This window comes from Gadus chalcogrammus, chromosome 8, assembly GCF_026213295.1.
Source record: "Gadus chalcogrammus isolate NIFS_2021 chromosome 8, NIFS_Gcha_1.0, whole genome shotgun sequence".
Classification (NCBI taxonomy): Eukaryota; Metazoa; Chordata; class Actinopteri; order Gadiformes; family Gadidae; genus Gadus; species Gadus chalcogrammus.
In genome coordinates this window covers 15,765,466-15,783,769 of record NC_079419.1, presented here as the reverse complement: position 1 = coordinate 15,783,769, position 18,304 = coordinate 15,765,466, and the positions used below count along the sequence as shown (strand labels likewise).

Below are 18,304 nucleotides of genomic sequence, written 5' to 3'. Positions count from 1 at the left end.
TTATAGGATTTGTGTAGACTACTTTGTTTATTTTTGTAGTTTGTCAACATGAAGCAGAACTAAATCGTTGCAAACGTTACTTCACTATAGTTATACACAAATCTGCATTTGCATGCAAACTTGAGTTTATATGTAAAAACATCAAGGTAGGCCTACTATGAATTATAAAGGCATTATTCAGTATCCAGTATTCTGATGAGATGTAGATGTGTCATATTCTGAAGCTTCCAAAATGAACAAAATATTGGAGGATTGAATGAGGCACGCATTTCAAATCACATAACTATTTATTTGACCAACAATATCGGTTGGTTAAGTGATAATAACAACATGCTGGTATTGGAGCATCCTACTCAGCGTTGATGATCATAACAATATTACAAATAACAAGGATAAACTGTTAATGAGTATAAATGAATCAAACATGACCGAAAGATTATAGAATTCCCAAAACATTTGTTTTATAACAAAACAAGATTATTTAAAGAGTACACAGGAATCAAACATGACAGAAGGCCTAGAGAGGCCTCACATGTTCAATGTTTTCACATGGAATGAAGAGACACTGCATTTTTGCATGAGAAATAACAATAAACAAGGGCATGTCTTACAAATGAACATTCATACTGATGACCAGTAGTAGTTCCGCATTAATGTCTGCGTTAAATAGCCCAACTAAAGCTTGTTCCTCATCAGACTACAGTAGGTATATTTGAAAGATAACAAAAAAAAGAGAAAACATATTTTTTTATAAGCAACAATAATGTGATTAAACTGTTACAATGAGATGCTCTGTTTTGGTAATGCTTGTCAACAGAAAAAAAAACACTCTCCATGACCGATTTCTTCTGAACTAGTGATAAACAAGGCACATTTAGCCTAACGTTTCAAGGCCCTGCTGGTTGAATCTGACGAACCTTGTGCTCCCTCACCATTTTCTTCATATCTCGATCTTGTTGAAGGTCACTAGTCTGGAGTGGACGTTTTTTCCCCATTTGTGGATCAAATGGTTTTCTAAAAGAGACAACATTTTTATTTGACAGAATACAGGAATGCTAGTCTACAAATCAAATCAAACATGAAAGAAAGGCTACAGACTGGTGGTGAAAACTAAGGATTATTGAACTGATCAATCAAATTCATCCAGGGAAAAGCATCAGGAAAATAATATCATCGCACAACACATTAAAATACTCAAGAGGAAAATGTAGACCGTACGTTTTAAGGTGTTCCTCGATGGCCTTACGCTCGTATACTGTCCCATACTTTGTTCTAACAGGCTCAACAAATATCCTCTTGCTGAGTGGACATTTCAGATGTTGGGGTGTGTTCTTCGGAACAGAACCCCGACCGACCAATTCCTTATAGGGAGAAGTAATAAAGCAGTTTAATGTTTTGTTCATAAGGTGTAATGCCTGTGGCTCAGAAAATGTGGCCTTTACTTGTGAGGCTCATTCAGTAATAACTCATCCAAACGTACAGATATAAATGAGGAAATTATCTTGACATAAAAAAACAAGAACTCACAAAAACATATAAACAAATGTCCACTTCATGTTAGCACAAGATGTTGGACACAATTTTTTAATATATCCTTTAGTTCATAGAATCCTAAATATATGTGGGGATCTCACCCGCTCCTTGTCATTGAAGGACTTGGCTGCGGTTTTCGCGGCGTGTTCCTTGGCTTCTTGTTCATACTTGTCCTTGCTGGATAGGAATTCCTCAGCCAAAATGCTTACAAAGGAGAACATTTGTATAAAATGGTATCACATTACATAAAAGCATTCACAGGCAAATTAAGTATTCGTAAAATAGTTTTGTAAGAGAAAAAAAAAGACAAAAAGACAAAAAAAACAAAAACATGCCCATATAATGACTAATTCTACAGAATTTGGTCTGCCCCTCATGTCAACTTGATGGAAACCATTCAGCATGGTCAGCATCATATAGAAAACAGTAAAATACAAATTTTTCATTCAAAGCCAACTTGAAGAAAGCAAAGAATATATGTATACATCAACTAAATTTAGTTTTACCAACGCTAGAAGATCCCACCTGTCTAATGGGTCTTCAGCTTCAGGGGCGATGAGCAGTCCATAGATGGCTTCCAGGATCTCCCTCATGGTGACATGGGCATTGTAGCTGCGGTCAAATATGTGGTGACATATCCGTCCAGAATTGTTGATGTTGCAGTGGTACACCTTTACTCATGTTAAGATTATGGCACTGGAAAAGTTCTGTTTATTTGTTTTGTTTACTGGGTCTTTCACAACGATTATACAAATGTATGGATGATGCATTGTAATCAAATAAGGATACATGCGTGGAGAAGCGGATTGTAGGAGGTTTCACTGGGTAGTCCTTGTCAAACTGACAGTACAGCTCAAAGACCCCCTTTTCATAAGGTGTGTCAGGAGGACCCTGCATCAGATTCTTCCAAAAAGCTATAGAAAGTTAGAAATAACAGTTAGGAATCAGACATATCAGTTAGGAATCAGAAATCATGACTGTTATACATTACTTAGAAAGCTTGTGCGGAGTACACGTACGGTAGGTACATTAGCCTGATGAAGATCCCTAGCGATCGAAACGTTGCTGTTAATAAATATACTATTGGAGCATTAAAACAGTGTACAGACCCGCCTTTCTCTTATATTCAATACTATTGTCTAGCACCTTTGGATTACCTTTGGATGTGCGCACCACCCCTCTTTTTAGGTACATATACATGGCAATGAAAGATGATATTACTTAGTCCTAGTGGGCATGATTGCAACTTACTGAAGTCGGACTCGGAGGGGAAGATGGTGAAGTAGGGATGAGGCTCACAGTGTAAGCGTCTCAACTCCTCTAGTATACGTTTGTCCTTCTCCATCAATTTCGATTTCTTAGATTCCTGGATATTATTTTTTAATGCACTGTGGTGAAAGAAGTGTGCGTTTAGTTGAGTAGGGGAAGCCTGGCAGGGGGACTAAGAACCACAAGGCACGGGGGGAAAGCAAAGTGGTCAGATAGTTTGGACATACTTCTCTGTCACGGTCACTTTGTCGTTGAAATTGCTTGGCAGAGTAGTCTCTGGGAGGTCATCGTAGCCGTGTTGTGCAAAGATGCTACTTAAAACACTCTAGTGGACAGAAAAATGAAAGACAAATGAGAACAAATATGAATGTTAGGGTACTGCAAGTATTGCAACTCAACTCGCTTGTGATGGCGGATGGATCTAGTTTTTCCTTAGGTTTTCGCATTTCCAGAGAGAGAACCGTTTCAATCTCAAAAAGTTTCAGGCCATCCCTGCTTGTTTCAGGCTTGAAACAACAACCTCCTAATCACAGTTTTGGATGCAAAGTATTAATACATTGAATATATGCCATGTTTTGACTAGGGTTAATGGCTAATGAAATTAGAAGCTCTACCTGTGGCATTGCTGATTCCGTGAAGTGTGTGGTTGTCTACATCTCCGAGCAGGATGGAATCCAGAACGATGTTGTATTCGATCAGATTGATTGTAACGGTTTCAGTTTTTGCCATCGACCTTTGTGAGCAATGGGATAAATAGGCCAAACACATCTATATGAACACTATATAAACAAAGTATAGATTAATATGGTATATAAATGTAATGTAAACATCTTGTGCATGTAATTTTTTTTATAAATTAAACAAAGTTTGTGGTCGGTGCTTGACCTCGCATGAAGGTTGTGAGAAAGCATGGTCACTTCACATTTATGGACTAGATAAGGTATTTTGCACACAAATAGGAATTTACCCCAAATCGTTTCCATCCGTAAGACATATGATGCGGAGTCTACATTGAGGGAACCTCTGCTTCACTGTGATCAGTTCTTTGACTCCACGTTGTAGGGCATCGTACAGAAGAGTGGATCCACTTGGTTGAAGCTCACGCAGATGCTCCTGTATTAACAGTCAGGTCTAGTGTATACTGCCTTTCATCAAGTTATGCTGTCCCAGAAGAGCCTCATTTGTAAAGCATGAAGTATGTTTCCTGAACAATTATCGAACTCTAAATATTCTTTCACCATTGAGGAGTCTAACATTCACATAAATGTGATTGACAGGCAACCAATCACGGAAGAAATGTAGTGATTTGTCACAAATTAGCCGGTGGGAATCTGAAATTTAAAATTGTCTCGAAACAGATATTCCTGCGGTTCGCTCACTAAAAGCTGACGGATGGCTGAATTTTTTACCAATTACACTCAAATAATAGCTCTTAAATCTAACCCACAGCACCGTTAAGTTAGGGAAAACAATAGACCTCTGAAGAATAAGTCCCGCCACCAAGGCTCCTGGTTCCATTGGTTAAATGTCTATGGGAAATTATTATTTCCCATAGACATTTGACCGATGGAACCGGAGCCTCGGAGGCGGGACTTATTCTTCAGAGGTCTATTGAAGATGAATAGAGTAAAATGTTAAATAAAAACGTCTGTTGGCCTTTACAACTAATTGGTTTGATATAATGTTAAAAACTACCTTGAACTTTTCCAGATTTTCAGTAAATGTATGTATGACGGTCACTTTTGAGCTGAAGCTCGCAAGGCCAATCACGTGATGGAAATCATAGGCCATGGTCCTTGTTGCAAAACTGTCAAACAGCTCCTTCACAGCGTCCATCTTCTTCATTTTCAGTTCACCATAGCATTCCTCCACCATGGAGGAACTGGTATCCATCAGCACCTACAAAACATATCAATGCCACCACATATTGTACCAGTATTGCAGTGTATACAAGACATTGCTGTACTATTACTATTTATTCATTCAGCAGACAACTTGATCCAAGAGCCTTGCAATTAATGAGCTAGCAGGTCCGAGCACAAAAGGTCAAAACTGGGAAATGGTTTTAAGACTGGAAAGACATTTCAAAGTCAAACCTTCCTTCCCTCCCACCTGCGTCATTAAACATAGAGGAGGGCCGCCCTGAGAGCCAGCCTCGAGGCCGAGGGCCGGTGTGAACGACTCCCGTGGGTCAGGAGCTCAGGGCCGCACCCGAGGAGGACCTTCATTCCTCTGCCACCGAGTCGGTGTACGGTCAGTCACTTCGGGTCCCGGCCCCTTCAACCCTGCTACCGATGCCCAACGATACCAACGACCCCTGCAGACGCCCTACCACGGACCTTTTCCGGGTAGTTGAGCCGGGGGCTTAGGCTGTTATTGGCGATAGAGGGGGTAGGGCGGACCACATCACCGTGGGCCTACTGGCCCCGCCTCCACTGCCCCCAGGCGTTGGGACGGCAGCCTTGTCTGAACTGACTCTGAACCCCCACTCTGATGGGGGTTCAGAGTCCTCTTCGCGAGCTGGCCAGCGGCCCAGGAGTCCTTTTGGCCACGGGCTACGTGCCCCTGGCAGGTTTTAGTGAATTCTGGGGGACGTGTGTGGTGTATGATGTACACACTAGGGATGGGCATTTGAAGAAATTTCCTTGATCGAGCATCGCTAGAGTTATCGATCAATTATCGATTAATCATTAACTTTTTTCTACAGGCTATATTGAAATTCCCGAAAATACAAAATGCAGCATGTTTTTATCAATTAAATCTTTATTCCAACAATAATGTATGGGCCAACATTAATACAATACAGTTAACTTGAAGACCTACAACTGTTTAACAGTTTTAAAATAATAAATACTGGCATTATAGGTTATAGGCTTATGCGGCGCTCGTAAAGTCTGAACAATGCGCCTACAGGCGCTCTTAAAGGTTTGGAAACGAATCAACAAGACTAAATCTGTAGCCTATTCCAATTACAATAATTAGCCAACTTATCGGACAACAATAATCAAACAAAGGCAGTAGGCTAAAAGTGGGCATTAAACTGTATAACTGTTTTGAAAAAAAGGGGGGAAAAAGGCCGACATATAATGCCTATAGGCTGCAGCCGGCGCGCGGAAAAGGCTCGCAACAAAAAGATGAGCCACCCATTTACAAACAATTGCATGAACTAGTCTATCTATCTGATGGTTGCATGCATATTGAGTCAGACTTCAGGTTTAGGTTCAAGACCTTCCTGGGTTGATCCTTATGAAAGTCCTGACTGACCACTAGTGACAACAAAAATATCTTAAATCCTACTTAATGCAGAACCTTCACTAAGTTGAAGAAGCAGCAGCCCATCTTGTCCTGCGCCCTTGAGTAGCAGCGGTGGGGTCACTTGTAGGAAGGGGAACTCTGTCAGTTTCTCTGTCATGTCACCAAAAGTCTCCTTCATTGTCAGCTGAAAGCTTTAAGCCACAAGGGAGAGGTGAGCTGGAGATTGTACCTACCACTTTCTTGAATTTTAATGAAAATGTGTACTGCGCCATATTCATCTTATAAATCTAGGATTATTTAGACTTGCCTTATTCCTAGGTAGTCCACTTTGGATAAATATTTCTCAAATTGGTGTTTTTTTTGTATTAAATGTTTTACGATCATCTACTTTTTCTTCATGTGAACCATATCCATTTAAGTTCAAGTTACTTTATTTTGTACCCAGAGGTAGATTTTGTTTGCAGGATAAAGTAAGAGCTTTATGATACAGAAACACAAATAACCAAGTGCTGGTGTGTCAGGGCAGAGTTTCAGCCTCTTCCAGGAGTTTCATCCTGAACATCTGGTATAAGGGGTAGGTTAAACTGGGCAGGTCTTCCAAGAACTCAAGACACCATTGCCATTGGCTTTTAGCCTCGTCACTCACAGAAATATAGATGTAGCTTTGGTGCAACACGGGCATAGGTTTATTCTTTATAAACATCCATGGGTTTATCAGTCTGAGATAGAGATATATATATAAATATATATATATATATATATTCACTCTGACAGCTCATTTGGATGCAATGGGCAGCAGCTAATTTGCATATAAAGCTACAGACACCAGAAACAGCACATTCTGAAAGGGATTGAAACAGACAACACATGTTTTCTATAAAAAAAAAAAAAAGTCATTAGAAAATGAGTCGTTACGACTCATCCTACCGCTAAAGACCACTAACAACTCATACTAACGAATAGCATTTTGAATCTGGTTTGTTTTGCCAGGGGTCCGGGATTGGTTACGCATGCATGTCAATAAAGACATTCCTTCACAATTTGGCCGTTCTTGACAAAGTTATTAAAACGCAGTCTGCCAGACTTTCTGTATGGCAAGGCTGGCTCTACAAGACTTCTGCTGTGATCATATATTTTGTGCTACACCCAGCAAAATAGGCCAGTTTGATTCATATTCAACATGTTATGTGTTAAATGACTACATACTTCTCTCCAAGCATGTCGTCGTGAGATATCCAAAGGTTGTATCTTCTGACAGAAGGAGGCAGGCTTAGCAGTATCTTCTCTATCCATGGCTCTCTCCTCAGTGAACTTTCCAGCAAGTCTACTTCACAGCAGTTTGGAATTTTCTCTCCATCTTCAAAAGGAAAAACAAATCAAACTAAGATGAATGAAGCAACAATATATGGCCAAAAAAATTGTACATTTCAATCTGAAATTAAACTTAGTTTTAGTAATAGTAAGATACCACAGATAATGTCATAAAATCTGTCGAAAACCAACAATTAAAATTTGATGATCCTTTTATTAAAGAGCCAGTGAAACCAGTTTCAGCTGGAATTAAAACGCTGACATGAAAAATAATGTGTTTTGGTTTGAGAGTTCTAGAAATTAGAGGGGCGTGTTATCCCCATGCCAACTTTGTGAACTTTTTCTATCGCCGTTGTTGTGTATGAGCATTATATTGAGCGATGTTGTATATAAAATCCATCACATAATGTAGCATTGTGTGGCGCATTTTATCATCCCTCGGACACAAACATTAAATAGACCGCTGCGCAGATGGAGCTTCACCATCAATACACAGAATGGGTATATACGGTTTTGGGTTCACTGGCTTTCTACACTTTCATTTGATCCATTGATTTTCATTTAACATGAAAATAATTGAATTAATTTAGTTTTTTAACTAATTACTCCAGGAATCTGAGGCCTAGCAAAGTGTGGACGAGAAGTTTTACTGATTGAAACCTAATTAAGTTGACCATTGTATCGTACCATTGTATGAATAGTATCATTTACCTCTGATCTTTTGAAGAACATATGCCCTTTCATAGACAACTGGGGTTCCTGGTACATAGACTGGTTCACAGAAACGAACACCCTCCTCAGATGTCAGGGAAACTGGTGCATAGTTCTCATGATCCATTGACTGATCCTGGTCGATGGATTAAAATAGTGAATGCACGTGATCCATAGCTGAACACAAGAAGTCAAGACAAGATAAAATACCATCGTACCCCTGCTGTCGATAGGAGATATGCCCAGCAGTGTGTCGCATATTCAAAGACATTTAGGTCCTCTATTGGTTTTTCCTCTGTGCGCTGTCCAGGCCGTGGCAAGAGTTCTCTGAACAGCACGTACAATCCCTCAAAGATTGCAATCTTCAGAGTTTGGAGGAGAATAAAACCATAAGTAGCGTATTATGCAACAGATGAGCATAGTTGTATAAGTGCTAAGTGAACTAAATGCTAACACTGCAATGGCACAAACCTTCTGAGTTTTGGTCACAATCTGATTCCTGCAGATCAGCTGGCACAAACTCTGTGCCAGAGGGCTGCAGCCGGTAAGTTTGCGTATGTAAACAATCACAGGTGAGAAATCGCTCCCACACATTTTTGATTTCTAAAAGGGGGCAAAAACATTTTGTTCAATTTCTACTAATTTGTTCAATGTCCACTAACAATGTCCTGTATATATATATATATTCAAAAGGGAACATAAGTCATATGGATTGGATCTGTTAGAGTATAGGCTGTTGATTAACATTAATCAACAGTCGATTAATATTGATTATTAAATGGACCAAATCAACAAACAGTGCCAAGGATAAATGCACACAAATGAACTAGATATTATAATTATGTCAAACAGGACATAAATAAATGATGATAATTACCACAGAATAAAGTGAGGACATGAACACACTCTGTCCTTTAGTGGTTTGTTGCACTGAGGGTTCAACATCATTACTGAACATCACATCATTGCCTGGCGTCGTTTCAGGAAACGTAGACAAGGAAAAGTTCAGCGTTGAACTTCTGTCTGCAGCGATTCCACAATATTGCAATATGTCACAACCACCATGGTACCCTCTGCCAAAACATGGTAGATTCTCATTAGAAATGAATTAACATGTAAGATCTTATGAGGATTTTTTTTTAAAACTTGTCAACCATAGAAAAACAAGAGAAATGTCCAGGTTACTGGTAATGTAGAGCATGTGCTGGTATTCCACTTTCATTTGCCAGTTTGTCTATCAAATCGTTAATGGTGTCAGAGGTCAGGTTAACTGAGATTTCAAAGTTTCCCTGGGGAAAGAAGAGAGACAGAGAGCGGCGGACGTGCCTTAAAATTTAATCTTGACATGTTGCTTAACAATTATTTTGTAACTTGTAACACAGAAAAAACAATTTTGTATCATGGAGCAACTGTTTTTATCAAATTTATACATCTATACATCAATTTATAAATCAATGTCATTATTTGTAGTGATTGGTTATATTTCTTCTTAGAACTCAGTAAATGAAACCTCATGTAAACGTAACACAAAAACATGCATACTTAACACTCACCTTAAGCATTATGTGACAGCGAACAGTATCCTCTCCTGGGGTTTCTTCCACTGTCGGGTTTCTCATCACAATGCTGTTGACTAGGTTCTGCCTTGTTGTAAATATAGCGTAGAGTTTGTCTTTGTTCTTTATATGTCTTTCTGTCAAAGACCCTGGGGAAAGTGAAGGAAAATTAATGAGTGCACCATATCTCGGCTCATATAAGTAGATAACCGTTAGTTGTATCTTTTTCTACACTTGCTTTAATATTTCTTATATACTTTCCATAAAATGGATATGTGACACCCTTTCTAACAGGCTCATTGTAGACATGATTTCACTTACCTAAGGTGTCTTTTCCAGAATTCAAATTCTAAATGTACTGAACAAACTGGTCAACTTGATGTACATAACGACCACGCAAAAAAACAGTCCTTTTACTTCAAGGAGGGGACTTCGTTGTTACCAACCCTAACCCTTACCCTCTATAACATGGTATGGGTGCTGTAGCTTTGTGAGCTGGTTTACTTAGTTATGTACTCTCATAAAAGGCTTGAGGCTGTTCTTACACGTGTTGAAGAAGGGGTCATCCGTCAGGGGCATTCCGTCCACCGTGTACAGACAGACACCTTTACTGTTGCCAACGTTTTCAAGATGACAAATCCTCAGCATTAAATCATCAACTGTGTTCTGTGCAGGATCCAAATCTACAAGGGGGAAAGGCCTTTTTTATTCACGTCTGTATGTGTATGTAACTATGTATGCATTTTTATTACTTGTTTACTATCTAACAGGAGGCAACTGCAGTGTAGCCACTGAATATATTGGTCTGTGAAATAGTCTCTTATCTCAGATTCTTAGCTTCATATAACTACATGTATATTTATCATCGATCTACCGGGACTGAAATTATAAATATTTAACGTTATTTAGGGTACAACTCAACATCCGATTCAAGACATATAATGGGTTTCCAAAATGATAAATAAGCACAATGTTAAGAAACATAAAGACCTATCTTTGCCCAACTTAAGTTCTGGAATAGGGTGTTTCCATTAACGTAGGGGAACAGACAAATTTTAAGCTTGTTTGCAGTGGAATATGCATCTGGCCCCCCTCTCGTTCACGGATTCTCAGCAGACATTTAACTAGTGATGCATCCATCATTATCGGCAGCAAAACTCTAAATAAATCTCCATAAACAATGACTGATGTGTGTCAAAATGTTTGCCATAGACTATGGCCGAATTGGTTAAATACTTAAAAGGCTGCTGCTCTACTGTGTTAGGATTTTAAGTTATAGCCTGTGCGCTACATGTTTGTTGACTGGATAATAGGCCACATCACAGGAGGCAGAAAGTACAAATATCAGCATCTTCCACGTACCATGTGCACCTTTTCTTTAACAATCCAGTCACTCAAACTCACCTGCACAATGACTAAATGCATTTTTTTACAAAAAAATCAGAACCATAAGTGCTTCTGCATGGAGACAAACCTGGCCAGTCCGCAGACGTGTCTCTTACCTCGGATACTTCTTGGCTCAGGACACTGAGGGAACGTGTATTGAAGGCAGAATTCCTCCAATGTCTTCTGGACAGCCGCGTGGTCGGGCTGGGCTCTGAGACTTCTCACATGATCTTTCAATTTTTCAAAGCGATTCTTCTCCACTTGACTCAGGCCTGTTTTGGGATACACATACACATCTTGATTTTTATTGTGTGTTTACAGGCTGAAGGCTAAAGCTCCTGAACAGCGGCTTACATAATTGGGACCTCGTATGGGCCACTTGATATTTAATGATTTAGAGTGAAATATGGTACCTGCAGAAACATAAGCAAGGTGCAATTCCGATTTTTTTTAGACATTAGAATCTAGAATCTTAACATTTAGAATCCAAAGTCTCACTTTTTGGGAATCGAAAAAATTTAAAATTTTACTTTCGATTCTTTGATTCCCAACGCTTGCTACCAACAGGCTCAAACCGTTACCCGCTACCCTTCCGTACCACTACATTTCACACAAGTGAGTTGACAACAGCGGATAGCCTACTATAACGTCAGAATTGCAAAAACGAAAGACAGACAATTTCAAAAACCTTTCCAAACCGTTACCTGGTGGCTCCTGGTCCGTGTGAGACATGTCCTCCCCTCCTCCAGCTCCTCATGAGGAACTGATGAACAGGCGCGTTAATGGTCCTGGCGATAACGAGACGCCTCATCAGTGATGACGCACGCGTGTAGGGTTAAGTAGGAGGCGTGTAGGGTTCAAATATACACGGCGCCTCCTTCATCATCTTCATTTTGTGTGTGTGAATCCTCAGTCACAGACCTTAAAAAGTGACAAAACTGCACCTTTCGAATTTTGTGCTTCTCCATCAGTCACTACAGTACTCACTGATAATACATTGAGATCCGAGTTTTGTCCGACACCGAGGATGCATTGTTCTCTATGCCCTTGGCATTGTTCCGCTGATCAACACCCTTTTAGACTTCAGAATAAATCGATGTAGGGAATGTGGAGAGGAAAATTCAGCTTAGTGAATAAATTGTAATTCATTCAGTAGTGAATGCTGGTATAGAATGTCAGATTTAAAAACTGTAGAATATTTGTTTTAACTGTATGGGTGCATACTAAGTTCAAAGTTCAAATTATTACGATACACGTAGGCTACATTAATTATAGATTAGTCTACCGAGTCCGACATCATATAGCAGAGGAGACAGGGAATAGAGTTATGACAGAGTAAATGGGATACAGATGGAGCGTTCTTAACTTTGAATCCCAAAATCGGTATATTGAAGGTAAAAGTAGGCTAGGAAGAAATGATTATGACTAAAGTTAGATTCAGTTAACCACACAAGAGTAAATTGTTCTTGGTGAAGATAAGGGATGGTGTTAAATGTAGTTTTATGCCAAAGAAAACGTAGCATATATTTAATTCAATTGATATATCATATGGAGAGGCCTATTCTATAGGGTTTGCACATATGTTAAAGATAAACATATCGGTAATAGTGTTGATAAAATATACTCATGAATGTACTTATAAAATAGATTAAATATTATTGTTCCTTCCAACTTGGTTTTTAAGCCATTTAAAAGAAGCTAAATCAAATATTGAAAATATACAAACTATATTCTTCTGGAGACCTGGCTGGTAATTAAAGAAAATTACAATTTGAAATGGAAATATTAGACAACTTTATTGACCAAATTGTCGGTGCAATGAAAATATGACTCGCATAAAGTTGATAAAAATCGATATATAATCATTGGATGTAAAGCACCTTTTCGTGCTTCAACGAAATGCGTCTGACTAAATGGCGCTCTCCGGTGGTCAGCTTTGGTACTGTAGGAGGTAGTGGCTGGAACGGTTTAGTGAGGAATACAGCACTGCTGGTCTGTCCCCGATTGGCTCTAATTGGACAAGCCACTGAACCAACCATACTCCTTCTATCTTCATCATCCTTTGGTGTGTGTGAATCCTCAGTCACAGACTTTAAATAGTGATTCATAGTGTTACACAGACCACCATTGGTGATATCTCTCCTTGTGCCGTCTTCTCCTTCTCCATCAGTCATTGATAATGGATTGAGATCTGTGTTTCTCTCCCTTTGGTCCCCGTGAGTGACGTTCGACACCGGGGATACATTGTTCTCGCCGCCCTTGGCATTGTGCCTCTGATCCACACTCAGACTACGGGGACTAATCTGCCTTCTGGCGGCCCTCTTGGTGCTGGTCGCTGCTGGTCTGAGAGCTGCTTCACTGGGGTGGGGCAGCAGGGCGCCAGGCTGCAGATCTCCAGTCCTGGTCGAAGAGGACCCCCGGGGGGGCCGCAGCGACGACGTAGAGCGGGGCCTCGCCGGGGGAGCCCAGGGCGGCGGGCTCGGCATAACGAGGGACAGAGAGGAGAGTGGGCGGAGTCTCTGGTCCGGTGGGCGGGGTCTCAGGTCTGGGGGGCCGGCCCTGGGGTGAGGGGTCCCAAGTCCAGCTGAAGATCTGCAGAGACGTCCCGGGGATTGGAAATCAACACCTGCTTCGAAATGATTCATATTCTTTACTATAGGTTTTTCAGACTTTGAATACCCACCTGGAAGGGTTTGTAAACCTTTGGCTGTTGGGTGGCGGGGAAGACACAGAGGAAGAGGAGGAGGAGGAGGAGGAGGAAGATGAGAGGGGTCGTGGAAGGAGGGGACTTGGAAGATCTAAATCCATCTGGATCACTCTCCTCTGTTCTCTCAGCTCTTTAAAACACATACAAACAAGCACGCATAGGTACACATTAACAAGCAAATAAGCACACAGAGATCGCTCCATCGTCCTGTAAGCCCACAGAATGATAGCAGATACTTGTGGACACTAGATGGCGGCAGTGAGTCAGGACGTTGAGGTTGGCTGCTCACCTGTGAACGTTGGTTCTCTGTCTTTGATCTGGCACTGACTCCTGTATTGTTGCTCAATATCCTCCTATAGGAAACACACACACACACACACACACACACACACACACACACACACACACACACACACACACACACACACACACACACACACACACACACACACACACACACACACACACACAAACTTATTGACTTAGTTATTACTTATTCTGTACAATTGCTTAGTTGGCCAAACACACAATTGGAACATTTGTCAAGTGGCGAGTGAACAGGAGTGAACAGGAGAGAAAACCAATGAACCACAGTGGCCTTCCATCATGGTTTGGCCTTGAACATTTCTATCCATTCGGTGGCACATGAAACACGTCAGTTGACTTGAGGCTGTATCATGTATGTATTTAACGTCTTGGCACATGCACACACATTAATAAATCCACTATCCCACGGACACTCCTTATGTTTTTCCAGTAAGAGTATTACCAGAGGAACCCTGCTACAGGTGCAGACCAGCAGGTTTCTATAGGCCGAGACCCTGTGTTTACACATGCATGCAGACAAATACATGTGAGAACCTAAGACACACAACTCCCAGAGAATATCAAACAGTGACTCAGAAAGATGGTCCGCAATCAAACATGCAAACCGTTAACCAATAGGAACAGGTTGGATGAGTCCCTGCAGCAGATGATGACTGTATGGGAATGGATAGAAGATAAGGCAGACATAAACCCAGGATAAAGAGGGAAGACCAATTAATGTATCATAGGCAATATGAGCTTGTCGCCCAAACCCTGCGCAGTATTAAGCATAATGTTAGAAGTATGACCTACATGTGGTGAATATAATATCTGCTGGAGGTTAATGTTATTACTGTAATATTATTATCTCTTTCTTCCTGCAAGAGTGCCATTCTTTTTATTTTTCAGGGTTTTTAGGTTTTCTTCAGGGTATGTATGGTTCGGACATTATAACATGTAGTAGTCAAACAGCTGATTGATAGTTAGGTTTTGTAAATGTTTTTGCAACACATGCGGCAACACCTGCAAAACCATGCAAAAAAACGCAAATGCAATCACAAATTGTCAAACGTCATTAATCAATCTACCAGGATGTTAACTGTGCTAACATTTGGGAAGATTGGGAAAGTAAATCGTCTTCCTAGTTTTACAAGATGTTTTTGGGAAAAATAGCTGCCGTAGTGTTTCTTTTCACCTGAACCCAAAGCAACAGCCTCTTTAATGCCTCACAGTCCTGTGTTAGAACGCACCTGAAGAGACAGACAAACAGAGAGATCCAAATGTAATCATACATTTAATGATCTACATTATTTGAATGTGGTGTGCATGGCTGTAGAATACTAATTTGTATTATTGGCTTTTTATTATTTTTCTTTCTGATTGTTTTTCAATGCCATGAGAGAGAGAGAGAGAGAGAGAGAGAGAGAGAGAGAGAGAGAGAGAGAGAGAGAGAGAGAGAGAGAGAGAGAGAGAGAGAGAGAGAGAGAGATTCAGAATGAGTGAGGGAGAGAGAGATATCGAGAGGAAGCAGGAGAAAAAAAAGTACATGTATATAATTCAATTAAAAAAGTTGTCCTCGTTCGGTGCAAAGGGTTATGGTAAAATAAAAAGTAAAAATCAAAGCTACGAGCTTCTGCAAAAGGTATGATCTCACCGAAGATGCTCCACCACCCGGTCTATGTGGACCACGTTCAACTGGTCCCTCACAGCCTCCAGCTCATCAACAACACTGGGTACAGGGACGGCACGTAGGGCAACAATAAGACATCTTGGATGTTTTGTTGGGTCTAATAATCATTAACAGATGCATTTAGTAATAAAAACAATATCAATTATACATATTAACGTGTGAGGGGTGCATAATGCAACAATGCATAATTCTCTAAATGATGAGATAAATCGTTGAAATGACGAGATAAAGAGTAGATGGGTAAGGCTAGCTGTCCTTCAGCGGTCCTGAAATCAGCCCTGAGCTCGTTCCAACATTGTGGAGCCAGGACAGCAACCAGTGGACATTTTTTTTACTGGCAGCCCAGTAGTGAGTAGCGATACAGCATAGTAGCTGTGCCCGCCTCATGATTTGGATGTTGTTTGTCATTGTAATAGTATCTCATAATTCAGACTTTGTCTCCCATGTCCCTCACCTGGTTCCTTGTGGCGGTGGGGTGCTGCTCCCAGGGACACTGCGGCTGTTGTCTGTGGAGCGACCCAGGGCATAGTTCACTGTGGCAGGGTCGTACCGTGACCAGACCTCCTCACCATCTCTACAGCAGACACACACACACACACACACACACACACACACACACACACACACACACACACACACACACACACACACACACACACACACACACACACACACACACACACACACACACACACACAACAGGTGTTTCACTGCATTATAAAGGTTGTGATTCCCGCCACTCAATGAAAATAGGAATCAAGTAAACCAAGATAACTAATAACTTGGCCATTGACCGTTTGTCTGCCTTTGAGTAGGCAACACTCATCTGCAACGTAAAGGTTTAACATAGGAATATATATATCGATTGCATATAAGGTATTTTTGTACTGAAGGGGCTTATATCACGGCTATTATGGCAAAACAATGACCCATTAACAATGCACTCAACGGTGATGAACAGCGACAGTGGGTAGGAGAACGTGGTTGTTTGTGTGTTTGTGTGTGTGTGTGTGTGTGTGTGTGTGTGTGTGTGTGTGTGTGTGTGTGTGTGTGTGTGTGTGTGTGTGTGTGTGTGTGTGTGTGTGTGTGTGTGTGTGTGTGTGTGTGTGTGTGTGTGTGTGTGTGTGTGTGTGTGTCTGTGTGCGTGTGCAGCCCACCTCCCCTCCCTGCAGGCTCTCTCTCTGATGGACTGCAGTAACATCCTGACCTCCCCCCTCAGCAGCTCTTTGCCCACAGGGGGGTCCGCCAGAGGACTGCGTGGGGTCTCCGGCCTGCTGCCACAGTTACCACCTTGCTTGATCTCTCGCCATATTCCCAGCCACATGTCCAGCTGTGATACAAAACAACAGAGATACTAAGAATTAGGCAGAAGTACACAACTCTTGCCCAGAGGGGGGTGACTATGAGCTAGATAGCTAGCTTATATATTTCACTTTTATTTCTTATTTATTTCACTTTAAATTCATTATCATGGATTCAATTTCTGACACAGATCAACAATAAATGTTTGATACAGATCAAGAAGTGCCGACTAGAATGACAGAAGTGCAAGTGTTATAGACATTCAAGTAAAAAATAAGGAACTACAATCGAGGTCCATAGGGACGGGCCACACACCTCGGAGTGGACCTCCGTGTACATGTCGACCAGGGACTGTCCCAGCGCCGCGCGCACCTCCGGCAGCTCTGACCGAGGAACCTGCGCCTCGACCAGACGCCAGAGCGACTGGCGAGGACTCCCTCGCTGCACTTCCATCACCACACTGTTTGTAAAAAACGACTAATAGTTAAAGATATTAGTAATAGCTGTCTTATCAAAGGCTTTTAGATCTTCTTAAAAAGGCTTTTAGATCCATCCTAAATCCTCTGCAAACGGACTGGTCGTTGTTTCACATTTTGATGCAAAACTATAAAGCTTTCCTCGAATTGTATCTTTGCTAAAGCATTGGTATATTTCATATTTGTTTGTTTGTATAAGCAAGACGTGTCGCATAACGTAGAGGCCTGGTAGCTGATGTGCTTCAAGTTCGTACCCTGTTGCTTGTTGCTCGTATCCAACGACAACACGAGTGTTGCCATGCGTACTCACATATCGCGAGATAATGCTGGTCTGGGTCTTATCATTTAAAGTTGAAGGTAAAGATTGAAACCAATATGTCAGACTAGGTTGTTGTTTTTTTTATAACAGAATTACTAATTACATTTTCATGAACTAGATATAGGATAATTTTTTTTACCGATAATGGAGCAATTTGGACGAGGGGTTATATTACACGCGTAATATAATATAATATTCTAAAGGATATTCTGAAAGTTGAACAATGTTCCTTTAATTGGTGTTTAAATATTATGTAAGCAAGTCAATCTAATTGTATATCACCCTGTTGAAAACAGAAAAGTATGTTATATAATAGTTATAGATATATTAATTATAGATATATAATGTATTTAATAGCCTACCATAGGACTATGTTTTGACTACAAATTGACAATGAAAAGTAGTAAAGTAAAAAAAAGAAAAAGAAATCGAATGAAAGCTATAGCGGGATCAAACTGGGGGTCGAGCAGAAAAGCATGAATC

The 18,304-nt window shown here is 40.7% G+C and overlaps 2 protein-coding genes across 2 annotated transcripts; both read right to left on the bottom strand.

Moving 5' to 3' along the window:
• Positions 1–140: 140 nt before the first annotated feature.
• Positions 141–7,360, bottom strand: LOC130388368 (uncharacterized). Its single transcript, XM_056597837.1, has 12 exons — positions 7,264–7,360; positions 4,498–4,701; positions 3,770–3,915; positions 3,417–3,535; positions 3,203–3,325; positions 3,030–3,129; positions 2,785–2,921; positions 2,323–2,447; positions 2,059–2,204; positions 1,635–1,737; positions 1,219–1,361; positions 141–1,014 (listed from the first exon to the last, which is right to left on the bottom strand). The coding sequence occupies exons 1-12, from the start codon at positions 7,348–7,350 to the stop codon at positions 888–890; spliced, it is 1,560 nt and encodes a 519-aa protein (XP_056453812.1). The 5' UTR covers positions 7,351–7,360; the 3' UTR covers positions 141–887.
• Positions 7,361–12,060: 4,700 nt separating this feature from the next.
• ccdc24 (coiled-coil domain containing 24) lies at positions 12,061–17,595 on the bottom strand. The gene is made up of 9 exons (XM_056597180.1): positions 17,342–17,595; positions 16,882–17,054; positions 16,179–16,298; positions 15,689–15,763; positions 15,230–15,284; positions 14,018–14,081; positions 13,705–13,858; positions 13,265–13,613; positions 12,061–12,102 (listed from the first exon to the last, which is right to left on the bottom strand). Exons 1-9 carry the CDS (start codon positions 17,477–17,479, stop codon positions 12,061–12,063), a joined length of 1,170 nt encoding a protein of 389 aa, XP_056453155.1. The 5' UTR covers positions 17,480–17,595.
• Between the last annotated feature and the right edge of the window lie 709 nt (positions 17,596–18,304).

Excerpts from the sequence above, each read along its gene's own strand:
- LOC130388368 (XM_056597837.1), bottom strand. The coding sequence starts at position 7,350 with ATGGATAGAGAAGATACTGCTAAGCCTGCCTCCTTCTGTCAGAAGATA. Across the intron at positions 3,916-4,497 it reads AAAATCTGGAAAAGTTCAAG|GAGCATCTGCGTGAGCTTCA; the intron begins GTAGTTTTTAAC and ends CTGTTAATACAG. Across the intron at positions 3,326-3,416 it reads CGGAATCAGCAATGCCACAG|GAGGTTGTTGTTTCAAGCCT; the intron begins GTAGAGCTTCTA and ends AACTGTGATTAG.
- ccdc24 (XM_056597180.1), bottom strand. The coding sequence starts at position 17,479 with ATGGAAGTGCAGCGAGGGAGTCCTCGCCAGTCGCTCTGGCGTCTGGTC. Across the intron at positions 15,764-16,178 it reads CCACCGCCACAAGGAACCAG|TGTTGTTGATGAGCTGGAGG; the intron begins GTGAGGGACATG and ends CCCTGTACCCAG. Across the intron at positions 14,082-15,229 it reads GGCTGTTGCTTTGGGTTCAG|GAGGATATTGAGCAACAATA; the intron begins GTGAAAAGAAAC and ends TGTTTCCTATAG.